Here is a 17844-nt window from a genome sequence, read left to right as displayed (position 1 = left end):
AGCCTTGCCCAGCGGGTGCAGGTACATTTCATTGTGTGGAGGGACAGGAGGCTGGCCCCACCTTGCACTCTAGCTAGGCAGCCGCATGCACCCAGCAGACTTGCTGGCTTTAGGTGCCCGTGGGGGAAGATGCTCCAGAGCCTTGCTGGGATGAAGCGTGTGGTCCTTGGACCAGCAGCACAGCATCCGCGGCTCCTAGGAGCTTGTTAGAAATGCAGACTCTCAGGCTTCTTCCCTACTAAATCCAAAACTACATTTTAACAAGATCCCTGGTGTTTTATGTAATACACACGAAAGTCGGGGTGGCACCGCTGTAAGAAGTTTTATCTTTACTATGCCCACCAAAGTCAAGTCACCGCTTCTCAGAGCGTGCTGATTTTGAACAGCAGGCGCCTGTCCCTCATTAACTGAGTGATTAGTGTGTGTGGCACCACAAATCTACAAAAGAGCTGGAGCCTTGGATAATCAGAGGAGAGAAAGTTAGCTGTCGTCACAGACACAGGCCAGCAATTCTCAAACCTTTTCTTTCAGGAACTGTTGGATTTTTAGATGGCTTAACATAAGAGAATAACTTGCATTTTTTTTTTTTTTTCGAACTCCCAACTTCTTTCTTGCCCGTTTTCCTGCTAACTATACTTAATATCTCTTCATTCTCCCCAAAGACTTGCTAATCTACATTTCACAACCTCATTCCGTTTGACTTTTGCGTGCAAAGAGATCTGTGCAGGATATCATCTCTTTTTTCCTCCTTGACCCATGGCATTTCCTCTTGCTCCAACTTCTGCTCCAACTTCACTAGGAGGTGAGTCCCACTCTCTCATCCACAGTGATCCACCTTCAGCTGCCCTGGTGCCCTTCCTGCAGACACCATGACCTTCCCTCATACCTCCTTATAAACTGAGAGCAGAATAAAAGGGCATGAGTAGGGGATGAGGAGGAGAGTGCCCATGAGTGTCTGGAGGGAAGATCCCCAGGAAGCCAGGGCAAGTCAGGATGGACTGGTGCCCCACGTTTAACCATCTCACAGGGCTCAGTGCAAAGGCTCTGCTTATCCAGCCACACAGACCAGTGAAGAGAGGGCAAACATGGGGGTAGAGTTCCTACAGAATGGGGGACACCTTATCCTGGTTTATCTGGAGTCATTCAAGAGTGATGTGGTCCAGATGAACGGAATCCTACTTTTTTAAATATTAAAAAATTTAGGGGGCCTCCCTGGTGGCGCAGTGGTTGAGAATCTGCCTGCCAATGCAGGGGACGCGGGTTCGAGCCCTGGTCTGGGAAGATCCCACATGCCGCGGAGCGACTGGGCCCGTGAGCCACAACTACTGAGCCTGCGCGTCTGGAGCCTGTGCCCCGCAACGGGAGGGGCCGCGATAGTGAGAGGCCCGCGCACCGCGATGAGGAGTGGCCCCCGCTTGCCGCAACTAGAGAAAAGCCCTCGCACAGAAACCAAGACCCAACACAGCCATAAATAAATAAATAAATAAATAAAATATTTACAAAAAAAAAAAAAAAAAAAAATTTAGGGACATTTTTCATGAAAGTGTTTCCAGACTACACATATGCCCTATCGTATCTGATTATAATCAACGTAAAGAAAATTGAAAGTCAGAAGGTCCATGAGTTATGGCCCTGCACCATGTCTTTTCCTGCTTATACAGGCTCTTTGGCATTCGTAGGGCTGCTTTCCCCAATGCCAAAGGGCCCTGCTGTGCTACGCTTCTCAGGTGCTTATCTTCTGCCTCTTCATCATCCTATATTTTTACAAAGCTTTCAGCCTACAAACTGTAAGGCAGGGCACCAGATGAGTAAACTTTTAAAAACTGTATCTAAAATAAATATAACACTTCTCTGATTAAGGGGCTTTTGGTCATTTCTCTGTGAAAAGTCTGTGAGCTTTACCACATTTAATCTGTGATTCTAATCCAGTGCATTTTAATCATCCTGGAGCTTTAAAACTCGCTAATGCCAGACTCTCACCCTCCAAAATACTAGTTTAATTGTTCCCCGGTATAGCATAAGGCATCAGCATTTGTAAAAGCGACCACGTGATTCCTCGTGTAGGCAAAATTGAGAACCACTGCTTCTAATCTCTTTTTTTAACAATAAAATATATTTATTTATTTATATTTATTTATTTATTTATTTATTTTTGGCTGCGTTGGGTTTTAGTTGTGGCACATGGGATCTTTCCTTGCGGCCTGCAGGCTCAGTAGTTGCAGTGCGCGATCTCCAGAGCATGCAGGCTCAGTAGTTGCGACGCATGGGCTCTGTAGTTGCGGCACACGGGCTTAGTTGCCCCGTGGCATGTGGGATCTTAGTTCCCTGACCAGGGATCGAACCCACGTCCCCTGTATTGGAAGGCGGATTCTTAACCACTGGACCATGAGGGAAGTCACCCACTGCTTCTAATCTTTATGCTAGAAATATTTTAAAAATCCTACTTTTAACTGTATCCTATATAATTGTTGACGTGAGCTCTTTGATAAATAAATGTTATCCTATCTGTGTAAAAGTGTGTGTGTATACACACATATATATATACACAATATACATATACACATGCAGAGCATATAGAAGTTTAAAAATAAATTATCTGGCAAGCTTTTGAAGATATCACAAAAATAAATGGTGTGTGTGTGTGTGTGTGTGTGTGTGTGTGTGTGTGTGTGTGTCTATGTCTGTCTGTCTGCCTGTCTATAAGATCCCATGTGTGGGTGGCATTTGTGTTTTTTTGGTGTTTTTGTTTTTTTTACTGACAAAACATTTATTTTCATGGTTAGATAGAACTTTGTGACCATTCATTAGTATATATTTAATATTTTGGGGGGAGAATATTTCAAGCAATGAACTTGTCATACATTACTGTAATATTAAAGAAATAGGCAAAATACTGGCTCCTAAAATGCTTTCTAAGATGTTGATTCAGAACAAAAGTTTATGGTTTTATACTGTTTTACCTTTGCAGTTGAAGTGTATTCTGTTTGTTTCTTAGAAAAAGGTCGGGGATTTCCGTTTTGTTTTATTGTTAGTGTAAATACATAAGATTTCAGTAATATTTTGCAGTGCACGCACATCCTGAAGTTTATAAGACTTCATTAAGAAGTTACGGTGTTTTTGCAGGGATTTTCCATGGTGTTTAGTTGTAAAAAACATGCTGAATGGATGAAAAATGAGTAAAATATGTGTTTTTTTCTTCTTTCTTATTCATCATTGCTATTTGTCCTCTGTGTAAAGGCAACTAATTTGCTGTTGTTCCCCTGAGGGGAATTCAAGTCAAAAAGTCATATTGAATTACTAGAAAAAGATATTCCTATCTCAAAAGGACAAAGTGCAATGATTTAAGAAAAAAAAGTAGAAAAAAAGAAAAAAAAGTGGAAAATTGATATGATTTTTCTTTTTTTAATGCTAAAACTATTTTTTTTTTTTATAAATGTATTTATTTATTTATTTATTTTTGGCTGTATTGGGTGTTCGTTTCTGTGCGAGGGCTTTCTCCAGTTGCGGAGAGCGGGGGCCACTCTTCATCGCGGTGCGTGGGCCTCTCACTGTCGCGGCCTCTCCCGTTGCGGAGCACAGGCTCCAGACGCGCAGGCTCAGTAGTTGTGGCTCACGGGCCCAGTTGCTCTGCGGCATGTGGGATCTTCCCAGACCAGGGATCGAACCCGTGTCCCTTGCATTGGCAGGCAGATTCTCAACCACTGCGCCACCAGGGAAGCCCATGATTTTTGGTGTATGTTTTATCTGTCCACGGTACTCTACTTGTACGAACACTTAGATAAACTAAATCTGAAGTAAACTATAAATATGATTATTGATTGACTCCAACTGACAATCTTACTTTCCATGAACTTAGAAAGCCCAATTTCTTCCTTTAATCCCATCAACTGCACATTAAAATTTTAACAAAAAGAATTTTTTGTATTCTGTAAAAATCCAGCAGATATTTTCATTCTGGGTCTCGGTTATTTAGTATATTTCTTTCCATAGTTTTCACACAGTTACATGCATGATTTGAGTTGACAATGAAGATAGAAACAGAGTGCATGATTTATAGGAAAGTTATTCCCAATGTATTTCAACAGGCTGGCAATCCTCCCGGAGTTATAAACACCCAAATTATGAACGACCTACACACACAGACACACACAGACACACACACACACGTCCAACTTGGATTTCTTAACTCCCGTCCTCCATGCTTTACATCTACAGGACGCGTTTACTGTCATCACAATTTCTGTGAGAAACCGTGGGGTGTTCAGAAACATGTGACTTCCCAAATTGAAGCAGGGGATTGGGGTGGGGAGGGGATAGCAGGATGTAATCATCAGTTAGGAAAGTGACACTGGGCTTTTTTGAAAGATTGGCATCCATTGATCAAAAATACACAAACTACGTATTTTTAAACACTTTATTTCTCTTCCTGAAATTCTGCCATGAAAGATTCATTTACATTAACAAATCTTTTAAAAATGCCAATACCTCTGGGAAGGTGAGGGAGGCATCAGTTATTCATTTCCTAGTCCGAATTAATTCTTTCAGGTTGCTTGCTTCCTAAACTCTGGCTCAGGTCAAGTAGACTTAAAGGCTGGGTGTTGTGATTGGTGGGACATGATGAGTGTTAATTCATAGCAGGAATAGAATCGGTCCAGGTGATGTGACCATAATTGGGAGGCCAAGTGCCTCTACAAGGCACTGGGATACTTGGAAACTCCAGGAAAGGAAAGCTATGTAGCAGGGGAGAGATACAGAAAAAGAGGTACTAAAGGCAATCATATATATTTTAATATTTTCCTCGGCTGACTCTATGCACAGAAATATGAGAAGGAACTCATCTTCCTCCTTATTTTTGCACTTTCTGACTTCCTGAGCCCAGGGCTCACATGTCAGTTAGAACTTCATTCACTTAATGAATTACTTTGGCTTTTGATAAACAAGAATTGGAAACTATCACCATTCATAACAGACTTCTATGTGAAAATTTGTTCTAATGTCCAAGAGACCTGCTTACAAATTAACTTCAGAATATAATTGGTGCCTAAATTGGGATCTACCTGAATAGACTCATTGCTCGTCCATTGTCCCTCATTCTCCAATCTTGGTTTGGAAAGTAGGGATTTGCTAGGTGGAACTAAAAGAGACACTGGAGGATGAGACTTTATGTGGTAAAATGTATGTAATATCAGGGCATGCAATGGAAAGGACACTGATGACCCCACGGAAATACACTTATAGGTCACAACTCTTAGAAACCTAGGGATGAACACCCAAATCCTGACCATGGCCCCAACTCTTAGAAACCTAGGGATGAACACCCAAATCCTGACTATGGCCCCCAAGGCCCTGTGTGATCTTACTTCTCTTACCTCTCCAGTTTCATCTTGTCCTGCTTTCCCAGGTCCCAGTACTGTTGGTTGTTTCATGCTTCCCCCAGACAGGCAGGGCCTTTGTGCATGTGATTCCAATGGCCTGCAATACTTTCCCTGCCCTCTGCCCTTTTAGACTGTCCACTATACCTACTTGACTTTTCTCTCCCCTTACACACTTCTGCTCCAGATCACTCCCACCTAAGTCAATGTCCTTTGTTCCACACACTCAAAGATTTATGTTTCTTTCGGATGGAGTACAGTTGCACACTTATTGCTGTGACTATTTTGTTTAACGTCTATGCCCTCTAACTGGAAAGCACATAGAAAGAGGGACTCTTTCTGGTTTGGTTCACCATTTGTGTCTCTAGGGGGTTGGCATTCGTGTTTGGGACATAGTAAGAATCCAGTACATTTTTCTTAAATGAATGAATGAATGAATGATAGGAGTGGCAGGCTGTGCAAAAGATGGTTACATATCCAGAGCTCACTTTTATTTCTATTTTAGAATTACTGTTTTTTGGGGTTTTTTTATTTATTAATTTATTTATTTTTGGCTGCATTAGGTTTTCATTGCTGCATGCGGGCTTTCTTTAGTTGCGTCGAGCGGGGGCTACTCTTCGTTGCGGTGCACGGGCTTCTCATTGCGGTGGCTTCTCTTGTTGCGGAGCACGGGCTCTAGGCACGTGGGTTTCAGTAGTTGTGGCACGTGGGCTCAGTAGTTGTGGCACGCGGGCTCTAGAGCGCAGGCTCAGGAGTTGTGGTGCACGGGCTTAGTTGCTCCGCGGCATGTGGGATCTTCCCGTACCAGGGCTTGAACCCGTGTCCCCTGCATTGGCAGGTGGATTCTTAACCACTGCGCCACCAGGGAAGCCCCAGAGCTCACTTTTAAGTGCTATATTTACTCTTTAGAAAAGGGGGCAGTAGGTTCATAGAGAGAGCTCCTGCCTGCAGGCTCTGATTCTCCATATCTTCCCTGGGGTTTCTGTGATGTCAGGAGTCCACTAAAGGGCAGAGTGAGGCTGTGAGCTCATTCCACAGTGGTTAACTATTGACAAATATCTGTCACTGTTTAACAAGCCTAAATTCAACTAGAAAGGAAAAGCCTCATAGCGAATCTCTGTGAAGCCAACCTTTGGAAGCGTAGCTAGGCATTTCTTTTTATAAGTGCCAAGAATATGTTTATTTAAAGTTTGCTCTTCTTAATCTTCTCCCCTGCTCACCTTAGCTCCATCTTTTCGATCAGTGCCATTGGTATATCTGTCCCATTGGTTATCTGTGAAGCCCCTCCTAGGACTTAGCACTGCCAGGGCAGGTACCAACAACACCACATCTTGGTTTCCAAAGGAACTACCTCAAAATTTTCAGGAAAGCTGTGGTGGTAAAATAAAATATATGAGAGTGTGCTTACCTTTGATCAACTGAAAATCCCTTTGAACTAAAAACAAGGAAACCTTCAACACCTCAGGATGAGAAGAGATACAAAACGGAGGCTGAGCTAACAGAACCCTAATTAAAGTTAAATGTAGAAGTTAACCATTGGATTTAGACTATTACATATGTCTATTGGCCTCAGATTTGAAGATATAGAAAGTTTACTCTGTTTATTTTGAAAATGTGTAATAAGACTTACGAGGTTGTGTTATGTTTTCATTTATCTTGCAAAAACCTTTCTAATGTTTCCTAGGATCCTGTGACATGTCAATCTGTAACAGTATCAGATATTAATGTCCTCAGATAACCTGGTGCTGAAGAATTGCTGAGACAGGTGTGGAGGAATGCCGTGGGAAAGACTGACACAATGACTTGGCAAAACCAAGGCAAAACCACAGTTCTAGAGTTTTCTGTTTGTACCATATCTATAAAGTGTGAGTCTGGAGTCTGAGCTCAGGGTCAAATTGTCTGCTTAGACACAGTTGAGATTCTTTACTAGGGTAAAACTGAGAGGTGTGTCAAGGGTGCGGGGAGTGGTATAATTCATTCATTGAGGGGAAAATGCAGAAGGAGACAAATAACTTTTGCTTGATTTTTTAAAAGGTGAACTCAGGAAAAATGGAGAAACAGCAAGAAATTTTAGTTAGGTAAATAGTTTTAGGTTGGAATTGCAGGGAGTAGGGGTGTATTTCTAAAGGGTTATGGTAAACATTATAAAGAAGTCTGATACTTTAACTCTTAGTCCATCTCTTGTCCAAGATGAGCTTAAAAATTCTAAGGAAACTTCCCAGCTTTGGAGAATGCATTTTTAAAAATGTTTTCTTACGTTTCATTGAATTTCACTGGTGAATATTTCTCAAGAGTTTCATTTAGGTGTGTATCAAAAAGAATTGTAACAGCCGAAAATTGAAACTACGGTTTCCTCCATACAGTGAAAAAAAGATGCATTCACACATCCACTGAATAAGCAATTGACAAGTCTGTACCCTGTACACAGGGGTAACCCTGGGGTTAGAGAATCTCAGTGAGGATTCTGACCAGGTCCCTGTTTTCACAATATTCTATAATCAAGTTGAGGGGACATATACGGAAATCAGCAGTGCTAGTAGAGTATGAAGTGTGTTTGGGTGGAGGAATGTCAGGAGAAGAAAAATCACTGCGGACTGGGGAGGATTACTAAAGAGAGTTAGCGTGCAGCAAAAACTCCTTATAGGAGATGGCGGTTGAGCCGAACCTAAAAGGTCACCGAGGAGTTTGCCAGGGAAAGGGACTAGCACAGGGGAACACAAAGAGGTGTGAGAGATCCGTGTGTGCAGTGAGATCCCGAGAACGTCAGGTGGGCTCTGGACTGGGGTGGGGGGCAGGGCGTCGAGTGCGGTGCCCCCGGGGACCCAGCAGAAGACGGGCTGCAAACACACCCCGGAGAGAGATCACGAAAGGCCTTCTATGCCAGGCTAAGAAGTGTGACCTTTATCCTGAAGGCAAAGGGCAGCTGCAGAAGGATTTTAAGTGCCAGGGTTATACGATCAGATATGTGTTTTAGAAAAATCATTCTGGCAGCTATTACGCATTCTAAATGAAGACAAAACACCTCCTTAAAGCCTCTGAAGTATTCTAGCCGGTTCCTGAGAAAGGCTTGTTATAATTCTCACCATTTATCCTCTTAACATAACACAGAAACATTATCCCCTCTGACTTCTGGCTAAGTAGACACAGCCAGGATCTGGAGAAGTGGGTTTGGGGTAGTTTTTACATTTTTCCTAGCAACCTGGCACACCCAGATAGCTCGACTACAAAGGAAACCCGACCTCCCCATACCGAGGGGATGTTTGCACCAGGGGCCCCTAGAAAGGCGGGAATGTTCTACACACCATTTAAGGGACGAAATGCCATATTCTCTCACGGAGAAGTGCTACGTGAGAAAACAGACAAGAGAAAAACAGAAACCCTTAATATTGGATGAAAATTTAGCCGCCTCGCAACATGAGCTGTACGGTCCTCGGAGGGCTTTGCACTGACCATTGAGACAACTTTCAAGGCACAACAGAATTGACTCAGTATCGAAAGATACGGTTATAACTGGCCTTGATTTTTGAGTCTAGGTACATTTTTGGGACAAAGACTCTATTTCTAAACGCTCGAAGAGGAGAAAAAAGTAAAGGTTAAGGAGAGAACGTGGCCCGAAAACCATGGAGTCTCGCTACCAAATTGTCAATGAAATGATCTTGAAGCGGGTTGGTTTCTAGCAAAACAGGAGGGTCCACAACCTTACATGTTCTTTTGCCCTGGCAGTTGAAAGTTCATCTCCCTAATTAGGAGTTTTGCCTCCGTGGCATAAAGAACCCTCTGATGGACAACCCATTTGATTTCTACCTGCTGGCCCACTGCCACGGGAAGTGCCCAGCCCTTGTGATGTAAATGTCAGGCGTTTTGGGGGGTTTTGTTTTTGCCTCCCTCAGAATAGGTTTTGGGGACTGGTGGTCCTGGAGAGAGAGAGGGAGTTAGGAGGGAGAGAAAAATGGGAGTCAGACTTTGACCTGCCGGGGAAGGAGCCCCCCGCTGACACGGTCAGTCTGACCCATTGAATGGCCTGAATACGATAAATGCCGCTTTATCCTGCCTTGAAAGGCACGAGATAGCGCAGTCTAAATGCCTGGGCATGCTTAAATAGGCGACCAGGGATGTTTGAGTTGAGCATGTTTGAAATCTGAGCTCTCTGACAGCCTGGGAGCTGTCACAGGTCACCTGCCTTGCTCCGCTGGGACGGGCCCAGGTCTCACAAGAAATTGTCCATAGACGAATTGTAGTACAAATTCCTTTCTTTGTTGGTTGGCCTCTTTCACTAGACCATGGCCTATAAAATTTTGTAAAAACAATTCTTAAATATTATTTGAAAGGGCAAATGGCCCACGCTGAAAGGTTTGACAGTTTGACATATAGTGCATGGTTTTGAGAGCTCGCAACCTGCAAAGTGTGGCCAGGATTCTCTCCCTGCTTGTTAGAAGCCTGGTGTTTTTTAAACAGTGTTTTGTGGCCGCCCAGAGTTCCTTTGCTCCCAGCCATCTGACAGGCCAGGAGTCTGCTTCAGTGATCTGAAATCCTTTTAGACTCATTTGGGAAGAGAGCAGAAAAATAGCTGGCACCTTTGAATCCAGTGTCCAAAGAGCACAGAAACAGGTAGTGCCAATTACGGAGCCATTTGGACGATCAGATCAAAGCAGATCACTTTAGAGTCTTCTGATAGCACCGGAGCCAGTGCCCAGAGAGAGAGAAGGGAGCCCGGAGTGGCGCTTCAGTGAGGGGACGAGGGGGAATTTGAGTGGCCCGGTCTCATCAGAGCCAGGGAAGTCGCAGGGAAGTAGCTTTCTGCATTAGAATGTGGCCCGTGTGTGCGGCTCAGCGCCCCGTTGGCTGCGTCTGCATAGCCAAAGGCCATTTTCAGGAGCCTCTGGCCCCTCAGTCACTGGGCTGCTAGTTAATTGCCACACGGACTTCATGACACATGGGCAGATAATATGACATTTTCGGTTTCTGTCACTAGCAAACGCCACAACGTTGCCTGCGCCAGTTGCTAAGAAGCTGTCAGAACCCATTAGCAACTGGCTAAAGTCGCCCTATGGCATTTCCTCACAGCATCAGCAAAACGAGCATAAATCACCCACTGGAGCGTACTGCTATCCTAATGAGGCTGTAAGCTTGTTTATGGACTAACATCATTTTTATGATTATTTCCACCTTTTCAGTTTGCCTTCATTTGGTGGCAGGAGAAGTCAGCTCCAGGAATGAAGTCACTGCTGACATTTTACAAATGTGGTTCAGAGCTGCTGCCTGCTGCCGTGTGGTCAGCCGGCGGTCCTCCAAGTTTGTTTAGTGATCTTAAAAATAAAAAGGAAATAAATCCTCCAGAGACCGCAGAGAGGTGACTGTATCAAATTGCAGAGTGGATGGAAATGTGCAAGGTACAATTGACCATTGAGACTTTCCTCTGAGGTGGAGACGTTTCGAGATCAATTTTCCATTTTAGAAAGTGGAAGAGGTTAAACAATTTATTAAAATCTATGAAAGTGTTTGCTTTGAGAATCGTCTGTTTTATTATGCTCTCCTCCTTCCCCATCCTCTCCATTTCCCTAACTTGTGTCGGGAAGGAGCAGGGTTTATTGTTTTAGGCTTTTCTGAACATGCACCAGTATTTACACTGGATTGAAAGCATTTGCTTCCAATGAAAATCTTGTCTTAGATTACAACCCAGCAGTGTAATTTCCCTCCCAGATGGGAGTAAAGTAGCTGTATTTGCCTAAAAACAGTAGGAAGAACAAACTGAGCATTAAGCCAAGGCTGTTTTTGGCTTGAGCTAATGATGTAATAGAAACCTTTTATTCGGGAGAGGTCACTGCCAGGGACTGAAGGGGGTGATCTGGCTCTTGCTTGAAAGGTTTCTCCATTGTATCTACATAAGTCTTCACTTAAACAATTCTGTTCCTAATGCTTCTGCTTTCATATGGCAGAAATAAACAGGAAAGGTTCTGGTGAGTGTTACACGTGGAATGCAGAAAGCCTTCCTCTCCTAATGCAGTATATAATTCAGGTGCCCTCAAGGCACGCTTTCAGGAATTCTTTTGCCTGAGGTAATGGGAAGCTAAGGCTGCTTTAAGGCCTTGATTATCTATTGATGCACAAAGCTGGAAAAAAGTCATCTCCGCTGGATTATAGTAGATATTTCCATAAATTATCAATGAATTTTCTTCAAGGCAGGCAGGAGGCATTGCCTGCTAAATTAATCTGGAGGGGTTTTGAGATGGAGAGAAAGGCTATTTTTTTTTTTTTTTAAGGTTGAAAACAATCATGGGCGAGGTGGTGAAAAACTGTCCTTAGGTCAGAAGCTTTTTAATCAGTGATCAAGTAATATGTTTCTTTTCCTTGGTTACCTTTTGCATATTGAAAGTGGATTAGCCCACTGAAAATTTAAATGCTTTTGAGTTGGTTTTTTTTCTCATGTTTTTTTAATGAATTGTTATTTTATATGGTGAATTGCTTCTCTGAATAAAAAGCCTCTTTAAATATTGGACTTTCTAAGAATTTATTAGGCAAATCCAAGGAGACTCCTTAGAAAACACTTGGGTATGCAAATCGAAGGTGTGGTGGGGTGGAAGGAACACTGGGTTAGCGATGTGGGTGTCTCATCCCGCCTGGACCATCCCCCTTGAGCAAATCATCCAGTAGGATCACAAGTACTTTCTTCATTGCTACAGTGAGGGCTTGGGAATTGTGGGTCTTTATGATCTTTTTCACTGAGAACACAGCTATGATTCCATGGACCTTTTACAGAATATACGATTTTTGTCAACAAAACATCGAATACAATGAAATTATGGATTTTAATTTGATAAAAATTCAACAGAAAAGTTCTGCAAAAGTTTTGTGTTTGTGGCATATGCTGTCATCCTAGCAGAAATGTCGAAATCAGTGTGTCTGTCACCCAACAAAGTTTTTAAACTTCAACTCAGTACAAGTCAAGGTAATTTAGGGGGCAGTTTTCTTTTGGGGGGAGGGGTGGCGGGGGGAGTTTCCTGAGGGAACTCTGTTAAGAACAACCGATTAATGACAACCTAACTACTTTAGATTCGACTGAAATAACTGAAATCAAAATAGAGAATTCTTCAATATCCTGTGATAAACCATAATAGAAAAGAATATGAAAAAGAATATATATATATGTACATATATAACTGAGTCACTTTGTTGTACAGCAGAAATTAACACAACGTTGTAAATCAACTATCAAGAAAATTTTTTTAAAAATAGAGAATTCTTTTTGTGTGTAGGATATTTAGATAAAAGAAACAAGGAATACAGAAATTCATGAAGCGATCCAAAGGAATCTGAGGCTAGTTCCCATGTGCAGTCTTACCAAAGTTCTTTGGGCCTGTGGACGGGTCTCCCAGTGAACCCAGGGAGTGTGCTAGCTCATTGTTAAGCCTCGCCACTCTAGCTCTTCTTTCTGGGCCCAGATCAACCTGTTCCTTTCTAAAAGCCAGTAGTTTCCACTGAGAGAGCTGGGGTACCAGTTTGACAAAAGCTAAGCTACTTTTTAGGGTACTTTGTATAGTCCACTGTTGTTTTCCCTTTTAACATTTGTGCCTAAACGCCAAGTGTTTACTTTCCATTTGTACCTTATGACTTGTTTTGGACAGTGTGATTATATGGACTGAAATTTCACTTTTTTTTTTTCTTATTCAATATGCCATTTTAAAAGGAATACTACATTCTTTATCTTATTGTGTCACAGAGCCAAAAAATTATCTAGAAGAAACAACTTAAATGTTATAACAAAAATCAATGGAAAAATAGTATCCAGTGTATAGGAATGTGTAAGCAGGTGACTTTTCCGTGAGAAAAATTTAAATCGAGAAGAAATTTTTCAGAAACTGCCTGGATTATCAGGGGAGTACAATCCCAACTGACTATTCATTTAACATCACTTTATTTGATTTAAATAGTCATTGTTTTCGAATTAAAAATCGATTTCAAGAGTTTTTCCCTTACTAAACTTTATGCTCTCTTTCTATGACAAGAAAAATTATATTCTATTTGAAGCATTCGTATGTCAGACTGCTTATATGATGGATTACCTACATTTCCGTGGCCTACTTTAGTCTTAAGATAGATCACTTATGGAAATAGTTGATGTCTTAAATGCATCTTCTCACAAGTTGACATCAATGACTTTATGTGGGATTTGAATACCCAGGCATAGACAGCACCTCTGCTCATGGTTTCCACCATATGTAACTCTCCAGTAGGAGTTACACTTAACATGTCTCCACTATCCACATCTGAATAATTACCATGGCAACAGAGCTACTAAAGAGTTTGGATACTCCCCTCCATTCCCTTTGACCTTTTCCAGTGTTCTTTGGAAGAAGTTCCTTAGACCTGACTGCTTTTGAGCCTAGGCCTTGTTCTTTCTCTTTGTCTTAAAAAAAAAAAAGAAAAGAAAGAAAGAAAAGAGTACCAAATAAACTATTAATCATTGATATTGCTCTTTTGGTTTTGTTTATATCCAAAGGCATTCTATTTGAATAAAGCATGTTAAGGTAGCATCAGTCAAAATTTGATTCACTATGTTTGCAGGTGATGGCTTGGACAACAGTGTAGCTTCCCCCAGCACAGGTGACGATGATGATCCAGATAAGGACAAAAAGCGTCACAAAAAGCGTGGCATCTTTCCCAAAGTAGCCACAAATATCATGAGGGCGTGGCTGTTCCAGCATCTAACAGTAAGTGGATTCTAAATGACATATGTAAACTAAATATGGACAATGAACCAGTTTTGGTAGAAAAAAGGGGGGAAAAATGATCCCTCTGGACTTGGAATATTTCATAAATCACTGTGTGCCCACAGTTCTTACAGAGGTGTTAGCACTTGTTTCCTAGATCCATACCCCAAATTAGGAGTTTTATTTGAAGTTTTGCTATTGCGATTTTGCTCACTTTTGTAAGTTATAAGGTTTAGGAGTTCATGTGCACTTGTGACTTTAAGTATGTTATGCTAATGATGTTGCTTTTCTCAGTGTGACTCGTAAGTACCTAGAACCAGGTCCCACTAAGAACAAAGTCAGACAAACCCCAGAGAGAAGGACTTAATGTCTTCCAGTGCTTTCGTGGACCTTTATGGCGAATGGTCTGCAAAAATTTAAATCTTGTTGCAATGGCAGGTTGCTCACATAATTTGCTCTGAAGTGGTTTGAATGTACTGGCTGCCATTACAAAACGTTCATCTGAGTCAGAGCTGCACAGTGAAAGTTGTCCCTGTCTTTAGAACTGTAAAGGAAAACAGCAATATAGAGTCAGCTCTTCCTGTGTAGTCCCTTGTGACTTTTCAAGCCAAGTAACAGTTTATATTGTCTGTGTGAGTATTGCTGTTTTCACTGCAGGAATTCTCCTGGAGATGTGAGAAACTGGAGATTTGGGGCTTTATGCCACCGAGGGATTTGTTTTGTTTGGTTATTGTTCTGAATGGATTTCATGTTCAAAATATTTATAATCATAATATTTTGGTGGATATTTTTGGAAGTGCATACTGATTTAATGACATCTAAGGAAGAAGATGAAATGAAAATTTATGGGTAAAATAATATATTAAAAATCAACAAAATTGTTGGCCAGGGGTACTTTCAACGTTAGGGACGAAGGACAAATTTAGACAGGTCGTAGCATAGACTAGCCTAAAATGAATGAATGTTAAAAATCTTGTTTTTTGAAAGAAATGTTAGGAGCAAACCTTTTATGTTACTATTCTTAGCATAGTTGGCTTTTCTTAAAGTCATTTGATTTTCTTCAGTATCAAAGTTAATTCTGCATTGTCACTCATGTGTCCAGACCTGTTGACCCTCACATCCTCACCCACTTTCAAAGCCATGTTCCTCAGTGACTTATATTGATACAGGGAGACAAACAGAGGATGTGGGAGACCAAGCTGGTTCAGCTCCTCTGGACAGAGGCTGTGCCTCCAATAATACTCGAGGCTATAAATTCATCCAGATTTTCCAGCATCCCTAAATAAAATAAAAACCGAGAGCGGCAGGACTAACTAAAAAATAGTTTCTTTCCTTTTCTTCTTCCCACCACGATTCCAAACAGTAACTAGATTATGCTGATAGTTTTGGAATCAGCTTTAGGGATGGTTAATACTGGCAGTTAGTTGAAGATGTAGATGGTTTAGCTGATTTTAACATCACGTTAGGTTGACCCGAAACCTGATTCGGGTGCCATTACTTGCCTGACACTTGTTGCATTTACGTGGATAGTTTGAGATCTGCTTTGTGCAAGTTCGCTGCTGAGCATTATTGCCCACCACTGAATGGGAGGGGAAGGACTAGGGTCTAGAGGGCATAGCATGAAAAATAAATAGCACGGCATTTAAAGTCAGCGGGAGATAAGAAGTGACAATGGGGCAGAAGTGCTGATGCAGCCTTGCTGTTATTTCATCACTGAAGCCAACCAGCTAACCTGATCTAACCTGAGGATGAGTGGGGGGAGGGGACAAAATCAGGTTGACCCTGAAGTCACAACCAAACTCTATTTCCTATACTAACAGAAAAAAAAAAAGGTAGACTTCGTCAGCCTCCATTTCAATCTGCAAAGGAGTTTTGGCTTCACTCGAAGCTGAGGTGCCCCTGAATAAAATATAATCAAATATTGATTCAGACAGAATCAGGAGAGAAGAAGCAAGTTCTTTTATTCATCCACCAGATTTCCTGGTTTTCTAGGTCGTACCCTTGTGAAGAACCTTGCCAAGAGCTATATTATTTTCTTAAAAAAAAACCCAAAGAACAACAACAACAAAATGCTTTTTAACAGCCAGCATGACTTTACCTGCATTGCAATGCTTTTTGTGGTCCATATATTATTGGGGCAGCTGCAACAGAAATTATTCATGAACTGTCTGATTTTTTGAGGTCCGGCTAATTTCCTTCAGTTTGAGGGTCGGTGCTGGCCTGTACCACTACCCTGAGAGGGGAAACCCATTTGTCCATGTCTCCCTGGCATTCTAAGAATGCTCATAGACGTTGTCTCCTGGTTTCCACTGGGTATTTCCACCCTCCTTCCCCACTCCACTGCCATCTGCTTATGCAAAAATATTGATAATGATAATGGTCTCTAAAAAGCAGAAGCTCTCATAATATCATCTAAAAAGCAAAGTGAGGGGATATATTTAAATTTTCTCCCCCTTTCCTTCTTCCAATGAGAAAGATTCCCTTCTGTCCCTCTTCTCCAATTGCAAGAGTAGATAGATTTCCAGTTACAAGGAACAGCCTTCTCCTTGTCTCATTATACTTCTTGAAAGAATGCATAAACTGTTTAGGTAATACTTATAGTCAAGAGCCGATTATAATAAATACTATGAGAAAACGTATAAAGAGAGTTTTATTATTATTTGTCCAAATGTAAGTAACTACTGTTATCTCAGTATTAATTCTTTAGCACATTTATTTCAAATTCTGAGAGGTCTTTAGGGATGCACAATTCCTTTGGAAGACTGTGTACAAATTTTAGATGATCACATTCTTGCTATATGATTAATGCAACTTATCCAGGAGATCCTTTCTGAAATCTTGCTAAATATAAAAGAGCAACTGAAGCTCTGGCTAATTAAAACAATAGCAATCACAATTTATTAGCAAATTGTAAAAAAACTAATTTTTTAAATGCCAAAGGTATATTATAAAACCTCATACACCTTTTGGAAAGCAAATTGCTATCTTTTTTTCTTTTTCAAATAAATGGGTCAATCTTTTCATTGAGTTTATTCAGTTAAAAAAAGCTGCCTTTGAAAGGGCTTTCAGCATTTGTTTGTTAGAGGAGTAGAATAGGCCCTGAATAAAAAAACCTTTCTGGATTTGCACCCCAGCTGCATAAGAAAAATGTGCCTTTCTGTAGTTGGTCATAGGTAGATTTAATCAGTAGCACATTTTACTACTCCAAAGAGAGAACTAAAGCTTCATTTTTTGGACTCACAGTCTCTAGCAAGCTAAACTGGACATACTTGTGTATAATAAAAACAATAAAAGAAAAAGGAAACAGGTTTTAAACTTTGGTGATTATGGGGTAAAAGGAAATTTCAGTGATGTGAATTTCCAGCTTAGACTTAGTTGAACCTTTGCCAGTTTCGATAACTAGAGAAGTTCTCCTAAAAGAAACTATTCCCTGGAATTGAAAAGAATGACTGACATTATTTAGATAATGAGAGAGAATTCGAAAGAAAATAAAAAGGATGTATTAATAGAAATGCTTGCATTTGCCTGAAGACAAATTACTGCAAACAATTAGAAAGTACTTAATATTTGGGTGTGAGTCACTACAGAGTCACGATCAGTTCAGGGGCATATGCCACATCAAGAGTTTTTTTCCTTCCTAAGGGCATTATTCCAGCTGTAAATATAACCTGCTATGTCATAATGTTTAAGCTGGATGTGTTTTGCATATTAGTGGTTATTTTGCTACATAGCGTTACAGAGATATCTGCCTAAAGGCTAGTAAA

At 41.2% G+C, this 17844-nt stretch overlaps 1 protein-coding gene across 4 annotated transcripts in view; it reads left to right on the top strand.

Moving 5' to 3' along the window:
• The window catches only part of MEIS1 (Meis homeobox 1), a 138417-nt gene that overhangs the window by 63449 nt on the left and 57124 nt on the right, over positions 1-17844 (top strand). For all 4 annotated transcript variants that reach the window (XM_036873880.1, XM_036873878.1, XM_036873876.1 and 1 more), the window contains one exon: positions 13935-14080. In XM_036873880.1, the coding sequence (XP_036729775.1) occupies positions 13935-14080 (146 nt within the window). The remainder of the gene's footprint in view (positions 1-13934; positions 14081-17844) is intronic.

This window comes from Balaenoptera musculus, chromosome 13 (genome assembly GCF_009873245.2).
Source record: "Balaenoptera musculus isolate JJ_BM4_2016_0621 chromosome 13, mBalMus1.pri.v3, whole genome shotgun sequence".
Taxonomy (NCBI): Eukaryota; Metazoa; Chordata; class Mammalia; order Artiodactyla; family Balaenopteridae; genus Balaenoptera; species Balaenoptera musculus.
The sequence above is the reverse complement of the archived record's forward strand: the minus strand, read 5'-3'. Positions and strand labels throughout refer to the sequence as shown.